The 19,676-nt window shown below is 37.8% G+C and overlaps 1 protein-coding gene across 7 annotated transcripts in view; it reads left to right on the plus strand.

Annotated features, from left to right (window-relative positions):
* ZFYVE28 (zinc finger FYVE-type containing 28) overlaps window positions 1-19,676 on the plus strand; it is a 145,681-nt gene that overhangs the window by 82,252 nt on the left and 43,753 nt on the right. For all 7 annotated transcript variants that reach the window (XM_042871724.1, XM_042871725.1, XM_042871726.1 and 4 more), the window contains 5 exons: window positions 6,895-7,032; window positions 9,586-9,788; window positions 11,482-11,571; window positions 12,784-12,873; window positions 17,232-17,333. In XM_042871724.1, the coding sequence (XP_042727658.1) occupies window positions 6,895-7,032; window positions 9,586-9,788; window positions 11,482-11,571; window positions 12,784-12,873; window positions 17,232-17,333 (623 nt within the window). The remainder of the gene's footprint in view (window positions 1-6,894; window positions 7,033-9,585; window positions 9,789-11,481; window positions 11,572-12,783; window positions 12,874-17,231; window positions 17,334-19,676) is intronic.

A 19,676-nucleotide genomic window follows, 5' to 3' on the forward strand; every position in this document is an offset into this window, starting at 1 on the left:
ATTTTGGTTCTATAACCAAAGTAGGCTCTGTCTGCAGATTTTACATTTGCTTTTCTTTTTTTTTTTCCCAGAAGTTACCAACAGAGTGATACTTGGTGAAAAACAGATGTGCAACAATAAATGTTTTTAAATTAGAAATAAAATAGTTGTCATTTCTATGCTTTCTATGTCTATTTACCTGCTTTTCTTCTTTGTTGGGAGTTATTTGGTGATTTGCGTTATTTTTGACTATAGAATGATGAGCAAAGAGGCTGGAAAATACAAAGTGCTTGACTGTAAGTTGGGTCATCAGGTAACTCCATCAACTAACCAAGGACTCTCTTCCCCTTCTGTTTTTTGGTCTTATGTTGGAAGATTAATATTTTAAAATCTTTTGCTTGGAATAAAGAGTTGCAGTAGCATTTACTAGAGGAGGCAATAAGTCATGATGGTGCGTTCCTTGTTCTGCTCTTGGCCTCTGCTGCTGAGTACCTTTGAAGCAATGCTCTAAAGCACATACCAACTTTAAAGTTCTTGAGAGATCCTGCAGTGCATTTTCAGGCATTTTTGAGGTTGCTGTGCCAGGAAACCTGGTAACGTTTGTTCTAGCACATGCCCATGTTCAGAGGAATTATTTCTCTGTTGCTTTGAAACTATGTAAAGGGGGATGTTGAAGTACCAGTTTATTTACTGGATTGTTTTCAAGCATCTTCTATTACAAGACAAATCTTATAGAATCTTTATGGAAAAAGCTCTAGTACTTATTAAACTGTTTTAGGAGCGTGTCTCTATCCACAGTGTTTATCTAGTAATACCTTGTTTTACTGTGTACAGAGTTAAGTTTTCCCTTCTTGCTGAAGGAAGGCTTGGCTAAAAAGCTCTGTGCTGAGAGCCCAGTTCTTCAGTACGAGTTCAGGTATGCTTCATTTCAGTTAAGGCTGTCATGCCTCTTATTAACTAATGGCTTGTTGGTGTGGAGAAAACAGGTGGCTGGTTTCATTCTTTTTTTTTTTTTTTTTTCCCCTATGATGACATTGGGAACACTGAGATTTTTTGAGATCTGAACATGTTCTTCTTTGCAAACAGAGGATGCCCTGCAGTGATGTGTTACTTAATGTCGACTTACACGTTGGTGGTAGTTAGGAATATCCCTTCTGTAAATGGTGATTTCTCTTGTATTTACTGAGAGCTATATTTGGATGGGGAGCATGACAAAAGAGAAATTAATTCCATGATTAGGACTTTGTGTTAAAGGGAGACTCTCCGAAAAGGTTTAAGTTAAATATAAATGTAATCCATTGGAAGAATGAATGCTGGCTTAGTAAATAGTTGTTTTAGTCTGGAAATTTATGAGTATTTGTTGGTTTAAAAAAAACAAACACATTGTATTTGAGGCTGTGATCAAATATCTGCAACTTCTGTTTGAAAACTGGTGCCCATCTTCACAGACTCATATGCATCAATTGCTCTGCTTGTAGATGTAATTCTTCAGTGTATGCATAATAAATTGGAGCACATAAAGAAGATAAGATCAACATTTCCGTTAATAAACCCGTGTTATTCGGAGTGTGCTGTGCCTTCGTAAGCATATGCCATCAAGGCTGTTTGGGAAGAGAAGCTTTTCTGCAGTTCAACACAGGCTGCAGCAATTGTTGCTGCTGTGGTAGAGAGATAGTGTTTAAACTGCTAGCTGTCTTTCATTCACAATGAATTTTGGAAGCATTTTATAGTGTGCTAGGTTAAGTTAGCTAATGGACAAAACTGAGGGAAGTCTGAAGTTGCTTTTAGAAAGGGGAACATCTAGAAGTTAGCAGTGAGAAATAATTACAAAGCTCATCAGACAAAAAAAGGACTGAAAGCATAACTTTTGACATTTGTGCAAAATGGGGTGGGGGGAAAGCAGTGGAACTTTTTGCTGTGTGGAAAGAGGCTGTGATCACTGAAATGGGCTGGCAGAGACCCTGTGGGGTTCTGAAGCCAGAATGTGGGTGTTCTCTGAAGTCCTGTCACTTTACTTACAAAGAATACCTCATTTGTTACGTTTTGCTTGGAGTAAGTCATAAAAGCCTGAGTGCCAGCTAATTCCTTAAATTAGAGCAGGATCTTCCTATATGTCTCTTTATGTAATTTCTGTTTATGAGTCGCTTCTCTTCATCAGCAATACACTGTTGAAGTGGTCTGCAACTTAATGTCAAGCTGGAAAAGGAAGCAGGAATTTTGAAGGACATATTCCAAAGAAGATGCTAAAAAACACTGTCTGTTGAGCTCATGGTAATGTTATCAGACTGTGTTACCATGGCTAGATACTGCGATAATTCAAATAATGGAGAACAGAGAGGTAGGTACTTAGCAACACAGGAAGCTACTTTCCTCTTGTAGAGGATTTCAAGAAAATTATATTAAATTTAATGGCATGGAGGGCAACACAGATTTTATCAAGGATAAGTACGGAAGGTTAGATAAGTCTGCCTTTCACTGACAGAAGCATACCTTTTAGACCATAGCTAAGATGGAGCTATTAGCTCTTCTTTTTGTACATATCCAAAGGCTAATGCAGTGGTTACTGTTGGCTTTTTGCTCAGATTATTGAGTATATGGCCAATTATTCCTGGGCCAAAAATAAACCAACTTTTTGTCCTCTACTGCGGCTAACTGCATTCACTGTCTCTCTGCTGCTCATTATATTTCCTATCAAAATAAATATAAAGAAACGTTCTTCATTACAGGAAGCACCCAGTTCTGTTTTCCAGGAAATGCAGAACTTGGAAGAAATCCCAAAAGCAGCACTGGCCATTGTGCTGTTGGAAATCCTGAAGAGAGCAGCTGAAACAGAAGTGTCATCCCTGTATGCACATGATCCAGCAGATAACGGATAAAGCCACCAAAGGATACATTAACATCCGGAGGCTTTTATGTAGAAAGATGGATCAAGTGAAAGATTTACGACTTCAATTCCAACTAATTGATTTCTGTTACTTAAATTAAAGCAAAACCTCCATGCTGCCATGTATCTGAACCCATTCGTTCGCTTACAAAGCAGAATGCTGTAATTAACTAAATTGAATGTTTCTTAAAGCTATTTTAAAGAAAAGACTAATTTGCTTACAATGCATTGGCTAGTCTGTCTAAGTTGGCTGGCATTCTTCGAAGCAGCTGAGATTTGAAATCATTATAGTAGCAAGTGTTTTAAATTTCCTATTTAGGTTTCTTTGCTCTGGGTGTCATAAGAAGAAGGAATGGAACAGAGGAGGAATCTGATGGAGAACTGTATTTGTCTTCTTCTCCGCATAGCAGGATAAAATAAACACAGTAGAGAGAATTTGTGAAATTATGCATCTTGAAATATCAGAAACAGTTTACTTCATAGAACAGTCTTAACACTTACTAAATATTGAAGTTCTAGCAAACATTATTTTTTTAATCTTCCAGTATCACCAATAGATTAGGAAGGGAAAGGTGCTCATTTCTTTAATTGTGTTTTTCACATTGCTTTTTGTCCCAATGACCAGCTGCCAATGTGAAGCCAGGTAACTCTTGAAAAAAACCTGCAATTATTTGAAAGTGTGTATTGTATTAAAACCCTTATTACCAATGGTTTAACTTGCTTGTACTATGCAAATAACAAATAAGTCATATTTTTGTTTTTGCTTATATTTTTCTTTCTTAAACCTATTTTGGAAACATGGCATAAAGGGAGATGTGATGACAGATCTTGGGTGGTGTTTTAGAGCAGAAGCATCTGTCAACTCGAGGAATTCCTGAAGAAATGGAAAAAATATCAAATGCCTTTTACACAGTAAACAAATGATTTACTGAACTACTGGAATATACCTCTTTGTAAAAATATAGGTATCTTCATTGCATATTACTGCTTTCAGTTATAATGTGTGATCTGTGCATTAAGGTACAAAATTTCATAATGTCTGTAATTAGTTTCTGAGATGATTTAGTTGGAAACTCAGGGTTGTTTGTTTGTTTGTTTTCAAATATATAAAAAAAGAAAAACACACAAATATGAGGCCTGCACTCCGCATAAAGCTGTCTTTGGTGTATCAGGAATTTTATGTAAGAATGTAGTTGATTATGAAATGGGAGTTCTGTCTGTCCTGTTGCTGTAAAGTAAGGTAGCATTTGAAAAGGAGCATATTAAAGTTAAATGATTATTTAAATAAGCAATCTGGAAAGGCTTTTCCATATGGACCTCACTATCTTCTTCTGTGCAGCTTCTTAGAAAACAAGAAACGGGAAACTATACTTTCTCATATTCAAATTTGGTGCCAAGTAAAATCAGTTGGAATATCATGTCCTAAACTAAAATTGGATTGGATTATTTAAACTGATACAAATCAGATTCAAATGCAGTTCTTTTCTGAGTTCCCTCCTTTAATATATGTTATTACATTTTACGCAGCCTTTGTAAAAATTCAGCTGGTAGGGTTGCATTTAATACTGAATTGATGCAGAGATTAAAAGATCTTTGCAAACTTATACCAATACCCTGAAAACAGAAATCTTGCTTTTTTCATTCTGATGTGCCAATTTCTGTTGCTCTGGAGCTAATATGAGAGCTACAGACAAAGCACCTGCACTTGAAATAGATCAGTTGTAACTGATTTAGAATACATCACGAGTGACTTGTGACTTTCTCCCAATTTATAAGTTATAATCCTCAGCTCTGCTCTTTGCTTTGTTACTTAGAGAAGTGAAATAAATGGTTTAGGAGCTGATTTCCTTATGTGACCTACATTCAAAATATTTTGGTTTCCCAGCTAGATCTTGCCTGTATAATGATGTGGGGAGAGTACTACCTAGAAGGAATTAAGAAATTGCATTTCTACTGATCCTTTTATTTACATCTGTATTATAGAGAACTGAGGAGGAGGAGAAGGGAGGAAGGAAAATAGTGACTTACCATTAGTCTGCCTTTGTCACCCTGACGCTACCTGTTAATTTGCACATAATTCAGTCCAGTTTACCCAGAGGAAGGCAAGTGGTGGCAGGCTGCTACTCCTTCAGCAAGTGGCCAAGAGTGTCATTGCCAAGCCTGGTGCGGGCATCTTCATGCAATAGCCTGAGCTGAAAGTGGTCCTGTAGAATCACTGAGCCCAACTCCTGTCACCTTACAGGACCACCTCAAATACAGACCCTATGCCTGTCAGCACTGACCAAATGCTAAATAAGTGACTCCAGCAGCTCAGGGCTGCACCCACTGCCCTGGGCAGCCCGTTCCATGCCCACTGCCCTCAATGCAGACCCTTTCACTCACCCCCAGCTGCCCTTCCCCTGACACAGCTCCATGCCGTTCCCTCAATCCCAGTTGCTGTCACACAGAGCAGAGCTCAGCGCTGCTCCTCTGCACCCTGTGAGGAGCTGTAGCTGCTATCAGGCCTCCCCTCAGCTCCTTTGCCCTGGGCTGAACAAACCAAGGGCCCTCAGCTGCTGCTCACGTCTCACCCTCTAGAGCCTCCTCCATCACTGTCACCCTCCTTTGCATGCTCTCTAGCAGTTTCACGTGTTTAAATAAGCTAGACACATTCATATAAGAGTGCTTCAATAATTGCAGCAATAGATGAAATACCATATATGATTGTGTAATAAATGTTGCCCCTCATAATTGGTTGATTTGTTTATTTTTCGGATAGATACCATTGTGGTTACAGGATTGGTGCTAAGATTATTTTGTGGCAAGAGCACTTCCAGCAGCCTGCACTGGAATTACAGAAAATATAGATGTTTATTTTTATTTTTTTATTTTTATTTTTTTTTTAACTTAGGAGTAGGTTTTGTTTTTTCTCACTGGGAAGCGTACAGAAAAGGCAGCTTTATTTAAAATTCCCATCCTCTATTATTTTTTTTAAATGCAGAGAAAGATACAACAGCGAAGAGCACTCTCAAAGCAATTCTGCCTGTTAAACAGTTCTATACATGACAGATTTGTTTTTATTTGTTTGAAAAATATTTTAAGTAGAATGTGAATTCTGTAAATAGAGCAAAAAGCCCCTGACAAACAAAGCATCTTTATAATGAAAGCACTCAGCTTTCTCTGTGCTCTGAGTCTACCTTTATTATGGTAATTAAATTCCTTGCAGTACCCAGAAGGGTTGTGTGAAAATTATCTTCTCAAGTCAATGAATACAGATTATTTTCTACATATCAAGAAGCTGGTTAGAGCACTTTGTTCTTTGTCCTGCTCCAGAGGTGGGTTAGAGCGCTTACTAAGCACTTTCTAATTAGTGCTGTGTCCCCACATCCTCCTGGATGGTCTGGAAGGCACAGAGGAGTGCCAGCTTTTGCCCATTGGGGGCTGGAGTGGCGAAACCTCCTTGTCTCTATTTCTGGGGCAAAATCAAGTTTACGCAACCCTGACTATCACAACATAAGTCAATTTCTTATATGGCTCCAGGGCATTCTGTAGGCCATTCTTTTCAGGAAGAATGGAACACATGTCACTGGGGCTGCTGAGATGAAAGAAATATAATTTCCTTCTACTTCTAGCTGATTTACCAGTATCTTGCAGATAGACAGCTGGAGGTAAGAAGGTCTTTAAGTCATTCCTCCTCATCAGAAGTCCTACTGAAGTATTCAAAGTGAAGTGAGTCTGAGTAACTATCAGAAAACTACAAAAAGTCGATTCCTACTCTTCCTTTGTGTGGTCCTGCACAAAGCTGAACTTCATGATTCTTATAGGTCCCTTCCATCTTGGGGATATTCTGTGATTATACAGTTCCTTCCAAGCAACATTCTGCTTTTCTTCACCACAGGGGGTGCATGTGCATGATGATTGTATCATTACATACTGCATTTTCTACCTTACTTATTTGGAGTCTCACTAATAAATTCACTAAAAATTAGGAAAAAAAAAAGTTTGGAATTTCTCTGGAACAATTTATAATGTTATCTTGTGTTTTTCTTCAGGATAATGTTTTGAACATCATAAATCAAATCATGGATGAATGCATTCCTCACGAACGAGCCAACCGAGATTTTTGTGTTAAGTTTCCAGAAGAAATACGCCATGATAACCTTGCAGGACAGCTTTGGTTTGGAGCAGAAGTAAGTCTCCTGTATTTCTTTTACTTGGGATTAATAGACAAATTTTTGTTGTATAAAGCTTGCAGTTGGAAGTTGGCGACTTCTTTGAAGATGATCCATCTAGTTGCAAAGTTGTGGAAACAGATCTTTGAGAACTTGCTGTGAATGCACAGTGGAAGAGGATTCTTTCACTGTGGCTTTGGTTATTGAGAACAGATTTTTGTAACTCTTTGTTGTCGATATGACCACCTTATAAAAACTGACCATTTTTGAATTAGCATTTGATTTCTATTCTTTATGAATTTTATCCAAAAAAGCCATCTCACATCTCATGCTTTTGAAAGCCTTAGAAGCAAAGGGATATAAGGAAATTTTCTCAGGAGAAAAGTTCTTCTGCAAAACTTGAGTGTATGCTGTCATTTTCTTTTAACTCATTAAACATGCAGAACTTTGTTCTGCTGACATTTCTCGCACTTAATGTACTCGTTCTATATGTATGTGGAAAATAAGATGGATTCTATGCAAAACATTGAACGTTTCCTTCTCTTACCTGGTTTCTCTTGAAGACCTACTTTCACAGCATCCTATGGGAGCAGGGGGTTTAATAGTGACTGAGCCACGATTAGATTAATCAAGGGAAGCCTGAAGAATTAGAAAAAAGGATGTGGTCTGTAAGGTGCTTATTCATTAATACTGATATCTGTTGGCTAAAAAAATCACGATGACATCTTTATGATAAATTTACTCTCTTCAAATCTGCTAGCCTTGAGGTGACTTTAAACACAGTGCTTTTGTTAAGGTGGAGGGGAAGTAGGCATCTCAGCACAAAACAGCCCCTTATGTTATTTTCAGCTTTGCATCTTTTCTACTTGAAGCAATCCCTCAGCTTTTGCTGTTAACCTCTACCAGTGCCTCCTTTCCTTTTATAGTATATGATCTATATCAGCACATCCTGTCTTCTTGTGTTCAATATATCTCTGTGTGTTCTGTTTCTGAAGGTTTCTTTGGCAGTTGTTAATAGTGGGCTCCTTTGGGCTGGGGTTGTCCTGGGCAGAATTTACAAAAGGAATTTGCAGTATCAGTGCTTTATAATCCTGTGCTCAGCAGTGAAAGCAGCAGCTTTTCTTCATCTTAAGATGTGACCTTACCTACATTCAGCCAGATGGCACCCAGCTCAGTTTTAAAACGCTGAGGATATCTGCTACGTTGACTTAGTAGCCTTTCCTTGGTAGTTAAAGAGAATAACATGGGGTAATTCCTTATAAAACCTTTCACTGAATCACAGAATGGTCCAGATTGGAAAGGACCTCAAGGATCATCAAGCTCCCATCTTCCCCCACTGCAGGCATGGCCACCTTTTATATTGAATCCCTATGAGTCCCATTATTTTTTTTCTTCTAAGGGACTAACACACTGGGATTGCAGAAACAAACAGGAAAAATCTCAATGAAGGTAATAACTTCTCTTTGAGTGCGTGGTGGAAAATGCTTGTGGGAATCGCTGAGAAAGCCGCTATCTTCTAGGAGAAAAAAACTTCCTCCCGAAGCTCGTACCTGTAATCTTCCCAATTCAAACTTTCATTGTGGTCTGAGCTCTCCTGTTGGTTTCGGAGATGTAATGCATGCAGTGCTGAAGTTTTACATAGCACTCGTGTCCTGTCAGTGCGGACACATTCAGTCATCAGACTAAGAGAGCCTATCGGCCCGTTATCTTGCTTTCTTTTGCTTTGGCTTAAAAGAAGAAACAACGCAAGTGGTTGTGAGTACGCATAAAGCAGAAATGCGGCTGCTGATCAAGTGCTGGGACTGCACCTCCTCCATCCAGAGCTGAGGAAATGGTCCTTCCACAGAGCGCAGAGGGGAGGAGCAGTGACACAGAGCTGCAGAGGGGAATTTGAAAAGAATAAAATGAGGATTTAGATTAAAACAAACCTCTACATTTTCAGTGAAAGAAAATATTTCTGTTAATACAGCTTGGAGAACTTATGTCCATGTTTCTTGTCTTCTAATCTGTCTTCTAACCTATCTGTAAGGGAACAAAGCCAAAAGCAAAGATTATTAAATAACTTATTTCTATTATTGGGGGAAAAAAAAGTTAATATGTTCAAGTAAAAGTATACGTTCAGTGGCTCTGAGCTAGTCAGAGGAAGGAATCTCTTAAGCAGAATTTATTTCCTTTTTGTAGATTTATTTTACAAATTAAAGCAGTCCAGCCTGAATTTAAGCAGCCATTGATCATATTTCATCTGCATTTGTGTCCCTCTTCTGCAACCCATCCATGCACACACCAAGGATACGTTCTACTACAGATTTCCTTGTCAGTCAGGGAAGAGCTTTCTGTCGGCTCATCTGCTGACCTTCCTCTCACTCTTTTATCTCCTTGACTGAGCTGCCCCTGACCTTTTGGGTGAAGTCTTAGGACTCTTGGTGTAACAGTTTTAAATCTTCGAGTTATTTAACAGTTAGCAACAAATGAAGCTAAGCCCTGCCCCGGTCAAAGTATCAAATATCTTCTGCTTTTGTTAACATGAAATTAACTTTATAAAGTATTTTCTCTCTCAATGTGTTTTCATAGTGTCTGGCTGCTGGTTCAATTATTATGAATCGGGAAATTGAGAGTATGGCAATGAGACCATTGGCCAAGGATCTGACCCGCAGCCTAGAGGAAGTTAGAAATATCATACGTGACCAGGCCTTGAGAGATTTGAACCTCTACACTGAAAAAATGAAAGATTCACTCAAGCATTTTGATGTCCTTTTTGCTGAATTTGAATTAAGGTAAAGTATCCAAAGTAAATGCATTGGGACCATTTCCCTGTCACTGTTGCTTAGTTTTTGTTTTTTGGAAGCTGCTTATTTTGTTCTGTTTTCTTTTTCTAGAAAAAAAAATCTAATTTTTTTTATCATGGCAGTTGAATTCTTCAGTAATGTGTTATACTGTTATATTTTTCTCTCCCACTGTAGCAATAATAGAAAATTAAATAGCTTTTTTAGCAAATGGCATTTGCTCTCTGCAAGTCAGCTGTAATCTTCCATTTGCATGCTGGCATATGGCATTTGAGGGAGGTTATCCAAAACACAAAAGGAAGCCATAAATCTCTCCTCATAATGTTTTCTTTGTCAGAGAAGAGGTGACAAATAAGAGACATTAAAAAAATATTTATCATAACAAACAATGTAGAGATTATGAGATTTTGCTCCCTCTCCTGCTAAGGGATAAAAGTGGGATGTACTCTGAATTTAAGAAGGCAAATTGAAATCTGATGAAGGAAATGCTTTTACACATGAGCCATAATTAAAGCCAAGAACATATTGATTTAAAAGCTTGTGAAAGAATTATGGCTTGGAGGTTTATGGCAAAAATAAAAATAATTGCTTCTGGGGTTAGAAAAATAACTACTTACTGGGTTAAAGATCCTATTGACTGAGTCTTGTATTGTGTTGCATGATTTATGCCAGCTTCCTGTATGTCTCCTAGAAGTATGAGGTGCTGGTTTAGTTAGAGACAGGATCCTGGACAAGAATATCAATGGATCTAATATAATACAGCTGTTCCTACCTTTAGCATAACAGTTTTTCTTATAATTGGATACTGTCTTAATCTTTTCTTAGGAATATTTCCCAGAACGTCCTGTTTTCCGTTATAGTTTGTTCTACCTCAGTGTTTGTAAACTCTTCTATTTTACTCATTTATTTTTTTCAGAAAGCTATAAATATGCTGTTGTATTGGAAAACATTGAAATCGCTGATTGAAAACATTTTCTAAGTGTGACTTTCATGCAGGCACAAGTGACAATCAGTCACTGATTCTGCACAGTTGACTTGTTCAAACCTGTGTGCATACAGCAGTTTTGTTTGTCGTTGTTTTCTAAAGCAACTTTATTTCTTTCTATGTTATGTCTAGTCCTCAAACACTGTTTGGATAATATGACAGCAAACCTCTTCCTTCTACTGGTGTTTCTTGCCTTGTCCATTAGGGCTTCTGCATGTAATCCCACATAGAAGTGAGACCAACTTTTTAAGTCTTCTAAATTGTGTCTGTGCTGACTAAATGAATTTCGCTAATAGAATTTCAACTGAAACCTTTCAGATAAAGTATGTATTTTAGTGGGTTTTTTTTCCCTGTGTGAAATGCAGCGTCAACTCTTCTATCATCAAGATGTGGTAAAAAAGATCTTTGTAGGACACGTCTCCCTGTGCCATGGAGAATGACGTTCTAATTGTGTGATGTGTAATTACATGTATAAATTAATCCTGAGATCTACTACCTCAATTTGCAATAAGTAAATCAGCTGCATTTCATAAAGCTTCTTACCCCGTACAGTTTTTGTAGTGAGTGCTCTGAAATATGAAGTGGCTTAGGAAATGTTACATTTCTGTGATGATTTGGCCTAGGTTTGTTTTTATTTACAGTCTGAATTGGTAAATCATGTAAAAAAGTTGTACACTGACTATTTCGTAATCTTCGCAGTTACGTGTCGGCTATGGTACCTGTGAAGTCTCCAAAAGAATATTATGTACAGCAGGAGGTAATCGTACTTTTTTGTGAAACTGTGGAAAGGTAAGCAATTCCATTAATTCCTGGTTTTTCATTTCAATGCCTCGGAGCACTGAAGCATTCAGCTTTCAATCTGAACTTTTCTAGAAATACTTTACCAGTAGCCTTTAAGAAGCATCATAAAAGTATCAGCTATATGCTTTCCTAGCAAGTATCCAACTACAGACTTTAAGAAGTATTATGCAGGCTTGCCAGGTTCAAGTGTTTTCTTTTGGTCATAAAAGAAAAGGCAATAATCTTGTGATATTGTTGGTGTGGCTAGTTGTAGCTGTGTGAACAAAGAGTTAGCATTTAAATGGGCTAAATCTGTTTAAGACATCAACAGTTAATGATAATTCAGTCAAGAATATGTGCAACAAGTATAAATATAAATACCATATATTTGCCCATTCAAAGAAAAATCGTGGCTTGTCTTTTGCAGCTTTGGATAACCTGGCAGTGGACTGTGGGAAAGAATGTGAAGTTATAGTTAGCCACATATCAAATAAGTCCATCTAGTGCTAGTACCAAGCAAGCTGTGGTCATTTGGGAATAAAAGTATTGATAAAGAAGAAGAAAAAGCTGTTAATTCTGTTCTGCTCAGGAACAACTCTGTCAGCTGGAGCAATGTGCCATTTGGGTGTCATCTTTCACAGTTATGTAGACAAATTTAGGAAACGTATAAAGCAATTAAGAAACTATGAAGAAACTAGAAACTTGAAACTAGAAATCTTGTCAAGTTGAAAAGCCTTAAAAAATTAAAAATAGGGATTCAGATCTAAAAGGGTCTTAAGATATTTGAAAAGAGTTATTAGGGAATGATGAGGGGTTCTGATAACTGTTTCCTTATTTAACTTTTAGTTACGTTTGTAAGCTTAGTGTGTTTTGACCTAAAAGATCTTAGCAAATTTTAATTCAAATGAAAAGAAATACTTCATGTTATTTTAGAAAGATTTTGCTTGTAAGCCCATAATCACCAGTATTTTCCAGTAACAAGTGAAAACAGTCATGAAAAAGTGAATAAGAAGGGAAAGTGGCGTAAAAATTATTTTGGTTTTGAATAATCTTAAACGCTTTTAATGTTGAAATATTTTTTTTCTTATATTAATTTTTACAGTGGAGACTGCAACAGTCATTTGGGCTTACCTCACAACATTGTTTTCAGATTTTTTTCTTGTTGAAATGGTTTCTGTGTGAGTCTAATCTGTTGCTAAATCAATTTATTCTTCTGCTTAGAGCCTTAAGGCTTGGATACCTCACTCAAGATATGATTGATGACTATGAACCAGCTTTAATGTTTACTATTCCAAGACTAGCCATTGTATGGTAAGTAATTCTGTTAACTATTTTTCTTCAATTCCATTCACTTACAAAATGATTTAAGATTTAGAAAACTTGGCTCAGAATTTTGACAAATTTTCTTTCACCTGAGTTTTCTTGCATTTTCTTACAGAAAAAAGAGAATGTTTAATTAAGAAGAGTCATTGCCAGTTTATTGTAGAAGGTCAAGAGCAAAAAGAAAGAGAAGAGGTGGGCTATAGAAAGCAGGGCACTAGAACTACTGGTTGGTCTTCCTCCAGAAAAGAAAATAGTAATTGAGTGATGAATCAAGAACATCAGTAAATAGAATGTCATGTTGTCACAAAAAGATCTTTTTGAAAGCAGATATTCTGTCACTCAAAAATACTGTAGCTTGTTCTGAAAAGCAAACATATTTATCAGTAATTGTGTGTTTTTCTTAGTTAGTCAAGATCTGATAGAAATTCTCATAACAAGCTGAATACATTGTGACCAGTGAGTCCATTTAAATCTCTTGCAAGGAAAGTATTAATAAGTATAAACTATTGTATGATTTTGTACCCTGTATCCTAGAATCATAGAATGGCCTGGGTTGAAAAGGACCATCCAGTTGAAAAGTGCTCATCCAGTTCCAACCCCCTGCTATGTGCAGGGTCACCAACCAGCAGACCAGGCTGCCCAGAGCCACATCCAGCCTGGCCTTGAATGCCTCCAGGGATGGGGCATCCACAACCTCCTTGGGCAACCTGTTCCAGTGTGTCACCACCCTCTGTGTTAAGAACTTCCTCCTAATATCTAACCTAAATCTCCCCTGTCTCAGTTTAAAACCATTCCCCCTTGTCCTATCACTATCCACCCTCATAAACAGCCGTTCCCCCTTCTGTTTATACGCTCCCTTCAAATACTGGAAGGGCACAATGAGGTCTCCCTGGAGCCTTCTCTTCTCCAAGCTAAACAAGCCTAGTTCCCTCAGCCTTTTTTCATAGGAGAGTTGCTCCAGCCCTGTGATCATCTTAGTGGCCCTCCTCTGGACCTGGTCCAACTGTACTGTCTGTTTCAACAACTGAATTAAAGCAGTTTTTTTGCTTCTCACAGTTTTTTCAAGATTGATCAGGTCAAGTGCGTTTTGTTCCTGATTTAATAAGACAGCAGTTTCTCTGGAGTAAAGCCAGCATATTTTAAATATTTTACCACTGGGAATGTTTTAAAGTTAGCTAATAAAAGTAGTATAGGAGTAGTATAGTGGTAGTAGGGAAATAAAATGACTCAAATCTTGAGTGCGGTATTCTTCTGGAAATCCCTGTGGCCCATTGTTTCTCTTAAATGGGGTATTCTTTGTAAGTGATGTTCTAATGAAAATAACAGTAATAATCTGGTTACCAAAAGATAGCATGAATGTGAGAATGCAATCTGAAGCTCTTGGAGGACACAAAGAAGAACACAATTGCTCGGTGGAAAACCAAAGACTCTCTGGAAAACATGCATTGCCAATCTCAAGCTACAAAGAAGGACAGAGAGAGAGAAAATATATCAATTTAACTGTTCCCAAGTATCTGGTGACTTGAAAATAAATCACTGCCATGCGAAGTTATGCAGCAAAATTACACCATCCTTATGGTGCTGTCTCAAAGAACTGCAAGCCTTTTATTTGGACTGTGAAAGGAGAAGCCTTTGAGTAGCATCTGTCTCTGATTTCACACTGCTGTGTTGTTGGTGTTATATAATCTATGTAGTATGCATCTGGGGCAAGGAGAAATGCTGGCTTCCTTTGATCCTCTACTAGCAAGGCTTTTCTTTAAGGAATCATTTTCAGAGTCGTTTTCCCTTAAGATTTCTTTTCAGACATTGGCTTGCTGTACACATTGTATGTTGCATTGTGTGTTAACAGGTGTCAATGAATTTTGAATTTAAGAAATAGTTAGGAAATACTAAGGTACACTTTTTTTGCAATTTTAATTTTGTTCCACAGTACAGCTAGTTTCAAGCTTTGATTCAGAACTCTTTCAGAGATATCAAATAGAGACCTTTTCACAATCATTCTTTGTAGTGCTGTAGCCCTTTTTCTTATATTCTCATATAGCCTCTATTTCTTTTATTTTCTTATTCTTAGAATCAAGATCTAAAGAAAGTGAACCTAGAAACTAGAGAAAGAATGATGTTCTGTCTGCTTGAAGTTCAGCAGAAGCAGTCTCTAGCTTCTACGCAGAGAGAAGGGAAGTTCAGGCAGAACATTACTACATGAGTCAGTGATAACTGTCTTGCTTTGTCAGTCTTCTTGTTGAAGCTCGTAAAGCTTAAAATAAAAACAAAAAAGTATGTATCCTTGGTAACAGGATAAATTGTCTTAAGACGTGCACACACAAACACAAAAACTTGCAAAAGAAGCATATTGCTTCTTGCTCCACTTCTTCCCCCTCCCTGCTCCTGCCCTCAGAACACCAGCCCCCAGAGCAAGGTTAATCAAGTTCATTAGTCAGATTTCTTGAACTTTCTGTTGCCTTGACAATTCTGAATTTTTCAATGGCCATCTTCCAACCTGATGGGAGACTACAGTAGTATCCTGGTACCAGGGTATGAGCCAGACTCTAAGTTTGTAAATAGAAGATGAAGAGCAGTATTTCCCAGATGGTCTTTTAAAAAAAAAATTAAAACTACTTCAGTGGGTTTTGTATTACTTGTGACAGCAGCATTGCTGTGCTATTTTAGAAAGCTTTAGGTGGCTGTGCAAGGTGCTTGCTAGTGAACAGGTGAGCTGAAGACACCAAGACCTGAAAGGACTGGAAAGTTGGGCAGGAGGAACCTGATGAGATTTAACAAGAGCAAGTGTAAAGTCTTGCACCTGGGGAAGAATAACTTCATGCATCAGTACAGGTTAGGGGATGACCTGCTGGAGAGGAGCCCTATGGAGAAGGACTTGGGGGTCCTGTTGGACAACAGGTTAACCATGAGCCACCATTGTGCCTTGGTGGCCAAGAAGGCCAATGGTAACCTGGGATGCATTAAAAAGAGTGCGGCCAGCAGGTTGAGGGAGGTTATGCTCCCACCCTACTCTGCCCTGGTGAGGCCACATTTAGACTACTGTATCCAGTTCTGGACTCCCCAGTTCAGGAAAGACAGGGATCTCCTAGAAGGAGTCCAGAGGAGAGCCACAAAGATGATTAAGGTCCTGAAACATCTCCTGTATGAAGAAAGGCTGAGTAACCTGGATCTGTTCAGCCAAAGGAGAAGAAGACTGAGAGGAGGTCTGATAAATGTTTATAAATGTCTAAAGGCAGGTGGGAGACAAATGGATGAGGCCAGGCTCTTCTTGGTGGTGTGTAGCAATAGGACAAGGAGTAGCAGCCTAAAACCTGAGCACAGGAAGCTCCGTACCGACATGTGGAGGAAATTCTTTTCGGTGAGAGTGACAGAGCACTGTAACAGGTTGTCCAAAGAGATTGTGGATTCTCCTTCTATGGAGATATTCAAGACCTGGCTGGATGCCTACCTGTGCAACCTTTTGTAGGATACCTGCTTTATCAGGGATTTGAACTTGTTGATCTGTTGAAATCCATTCCAGTTCCTACGATTCAGTGATTCTGTGATATACAATCTAGAGAGTGAGAACAGAACCCATTTGCCTTTGAGAAATAAGTTGTTTTTGCAATGGGCAGAGGATTAAATAGCTATGAGAAACATGCATGATGTTGGTGGGATCCACTCTCTCAGCCAGTATGGCAGATGGGTTTTGTCACTACTAGTGTAGTGTTTTCTATCACAACTAGTTAGGTATTTTCAGTGAAGTACATGCATTTATTTGGGATCATGAACTGACCTTTTCCCAGGGAAATTTTATAAGTACAGAGTTCATTTAAAGGCATGGGATTATCAAAATGTGTTCTATGCAACTTAATGTGTGGCTTTTCTACTTCCTGTTACTATACTGCCAGGTTATACTTAGAGGCAGAAAAACAGGAGGTCATCTTTACTACCTAGAAATGATTTAGACTTGAAAGAAAAAGCTATTAGTAATTAGTAATCACTCTCAAGCCAGTGATCCTTCCCCAACTTACTTAGTAATAATCAATTTCTTGCTTTATTCATTTATTTTTATTTTGTTCACCTGCAGCAGTGAATTAAAATTAAGTTATTTCTCTTCTGCTTTCGTTACTCTTTCTCCCATGCTTTAGGAGCATGGCATGGAGGGAAGGAGAACTTTCTTCTGCTGCTTTAAGTAACATTTAATTCTAATAGAGGTGAATAAGACAAGATAGCAGTATGAAAATTCATTAACTTGAGTATAGTTCTAGTATTTATGTGCGGTTTCATTTCTGATTCCTCAACCAGCAGTTGCTCTGTGTGATTAAATTTTCATTTTTGTCTATTCATGCACGTCTGAACTGCAGTGGCCTTGTAGTCTATTCCGAGGGACCATTAAACTTGGACCACAAGCCAGAAGATATGTCTGAGCTCTTCAGACCCTTTCACACACTGTTAAGAAAAATAAGGCAAGTAATAAACAATGGTTAGAACTGCTTCTTTTCTGCAGTGAAAATCAGATAGTAAAATAGTGTGCATAAATGCTTGCGGAAGTGTTTGTTTGCTAAGTGAACACTAAGATACATGCTCCTCTCATCTGCCTTGTGTGTCCATGAAATATCTAACTTGTTTTTCAGCTACCAGGAGTTTTCTGAATATTTAATCTCCTTGCTGCTTTCCTTTCTCTGAATATCATTTTACTACGTTTCACTTTTTCCCTGTGGTAGGTTGATGCCTGAAATATTAAAGTTGCAGTTTATTTTGGGAGATGCTGTCTCTAATTAGCATCAATGTTTCTGTTTAACTAGGCTTATTATATTTTCTTGATACGTTATGATGCAATACTCAGGTCATTCTTAATCTAATAGAAGTGAGTAAAATTTTCATATTATATATCTGATATTGATATATATATTGATATATATATATATCAATAAATGTTCATATTTTGGATCTGTTTTTACAGGATGTATCACTTTATATGTACCTCTTTTCACAGTGTTCCAGTCTTGGTAAATATTGGAGAAGTGTTTTTTCAAGCATAAAGGGTATTAAAATAGTTTTTCCTTAGTTGAGGTGTTTTAAAAGATTGATGTGCTCCTTTGGAGAAATCAAGCTTTCCTTATGTTTTTTATATTTGCACTTATGGTGTTTTTCTGGAGTTTAAAAAAAATAAATAAATTTTTAAGCAGCCTGTGAAACAGCATGTTCTCTCAATCCACAGACCCTATTATTTTCTTATCATTCAGATTTGTATACCAACTGCAAATTTTATTTCTATAGTTCTTGAGTTACTGTGGCAGTTTTTCTTTCCTGTGTCTAACTTTCACTTCTATGTCTCCTTTTTTTGTCTGTCATGATACTGGTTTGATGGAAAAAGAGTTTTCATGGAGACTGCATTTATTTAGATTAATTCCTAGTGAGGAGCCTATTTCTGCAGTTAGGTTTTATAAATATCCAGATCACTGGTTGGCTAAAGCCAAAAATATTTAAAAACAAATACACTTCGCAAAATCCATACTTTGTGCTTAGTCCTTACAGTGAAGAAAATGAAAATCAGTGAAGTCAGCTTATTGCTTAGTCCAGTTAATTTTCAGTTACTCTGGACTTAATTCATGGGTTGAAAAGACATGAGTAACGTCCTTGTCTGTTCAATAGCTATAAATTTCATTACACACTTTCAAAAATGAAAAGACTCAGGTTCATTTTCGAAAAAGAAATTCTGATATTCTAAAATGTATGTATATAATTTATTATTTCGAATGACCATTAAGAAATGTTATTTTGGTGTTCTTGCAGACACTTAGCAAAGTGTGTCTAGTGAGGTAGTATTTATTAGGACATTGTGAAAGGCAAGCTAAGGTACAGTATGAAATTTTTCCTCAGAGGCAGTCTGTGGTTTGAAGGAATCAAACATAGAATCACACAGATTCTTAGAGTGGCTTGAGTTGAAAGAGACCTCAAAAATCATTTTGCTCCAATTTCCCTACTGTCAGGGGGAGCTGTCAAAGAACTCTTCCAAAGTAAGTTGATTACTTGAAAGAATTGGGCTTTAAAAAAAGTCATTATTAATACTTTTGAGTGAAAAATACATTGTATGAAAATAAAGAAGGATGTGATACAAATAAGAGGGCCATTCATTTAGAATTATAGAATGGCTTGGTTGGAAGACACCTCAAGGGTCATCAAGTTCCAAACCCCCCTGCTGCAGATAGGGTTGCCAACCTATCAAGCACTAGGTCAAATTGCCCAAGGCCTTAAATGCCTCCAGGGATATGGGGTACCTAGAACCTCCCTGGGCAGCCTATTCCAGCACCTCACCACTCTCTCAGTAAAAATTTCCCCAGCATCCGATCTAAATTTCCCCTCCTTTAGTTTAAAACCATTCCCCCTTGTCCTATGATTATCTGCCCTTGTAAAAAGTTGATTTCCCTCATGTTTATAAACTCCCTTTATATATTGGAGGGATGCAGTGAGATCTCCCTGCAGCCTTCTCTTTTCCAGGCTGAACAAGCACAGTTCCTTTGGCCTGTTAATGGGATAAGTACTTCAAACCCTCTGATCATCTTCAGGCCCTCTTCTGAACCCTCTCCAAAAGCTCCACATCTTTGCTCTCTTGGGGCTCCAGACCTGGACACAGTACTCCAGATGAAGCATCACAAGAGCTGAGTAGAGGGAGACAATCACCTCCCTCAACCTGCTGGTCACCCTTCTGGTGGAACCTAGGATACCACTGATCTTCTGGGCTGTAAGCACAAGAATAATGAAATATAGACAGTTTAGGCACTTTTAAAATAGGTCTTTTTTTTCTG

The sequence above is a fragment of the Lagopus leucura genome, unplaced genomic scaffold (assembly GCF_019238085.1).
Source record: "Lagopus leucura isolate 7727_CA_CO unplaced genomic scaffold, USGS_WTPT01 Super-Scaffold_100004, whole genome shotgun sequence".
In the NCBI taxonomy this organism is placed as follows: Eukaryota; Metazoa; Chordata; class Aves; order Galliformes; family Phasianidae; genus Lagopus; species Lagopus leucura.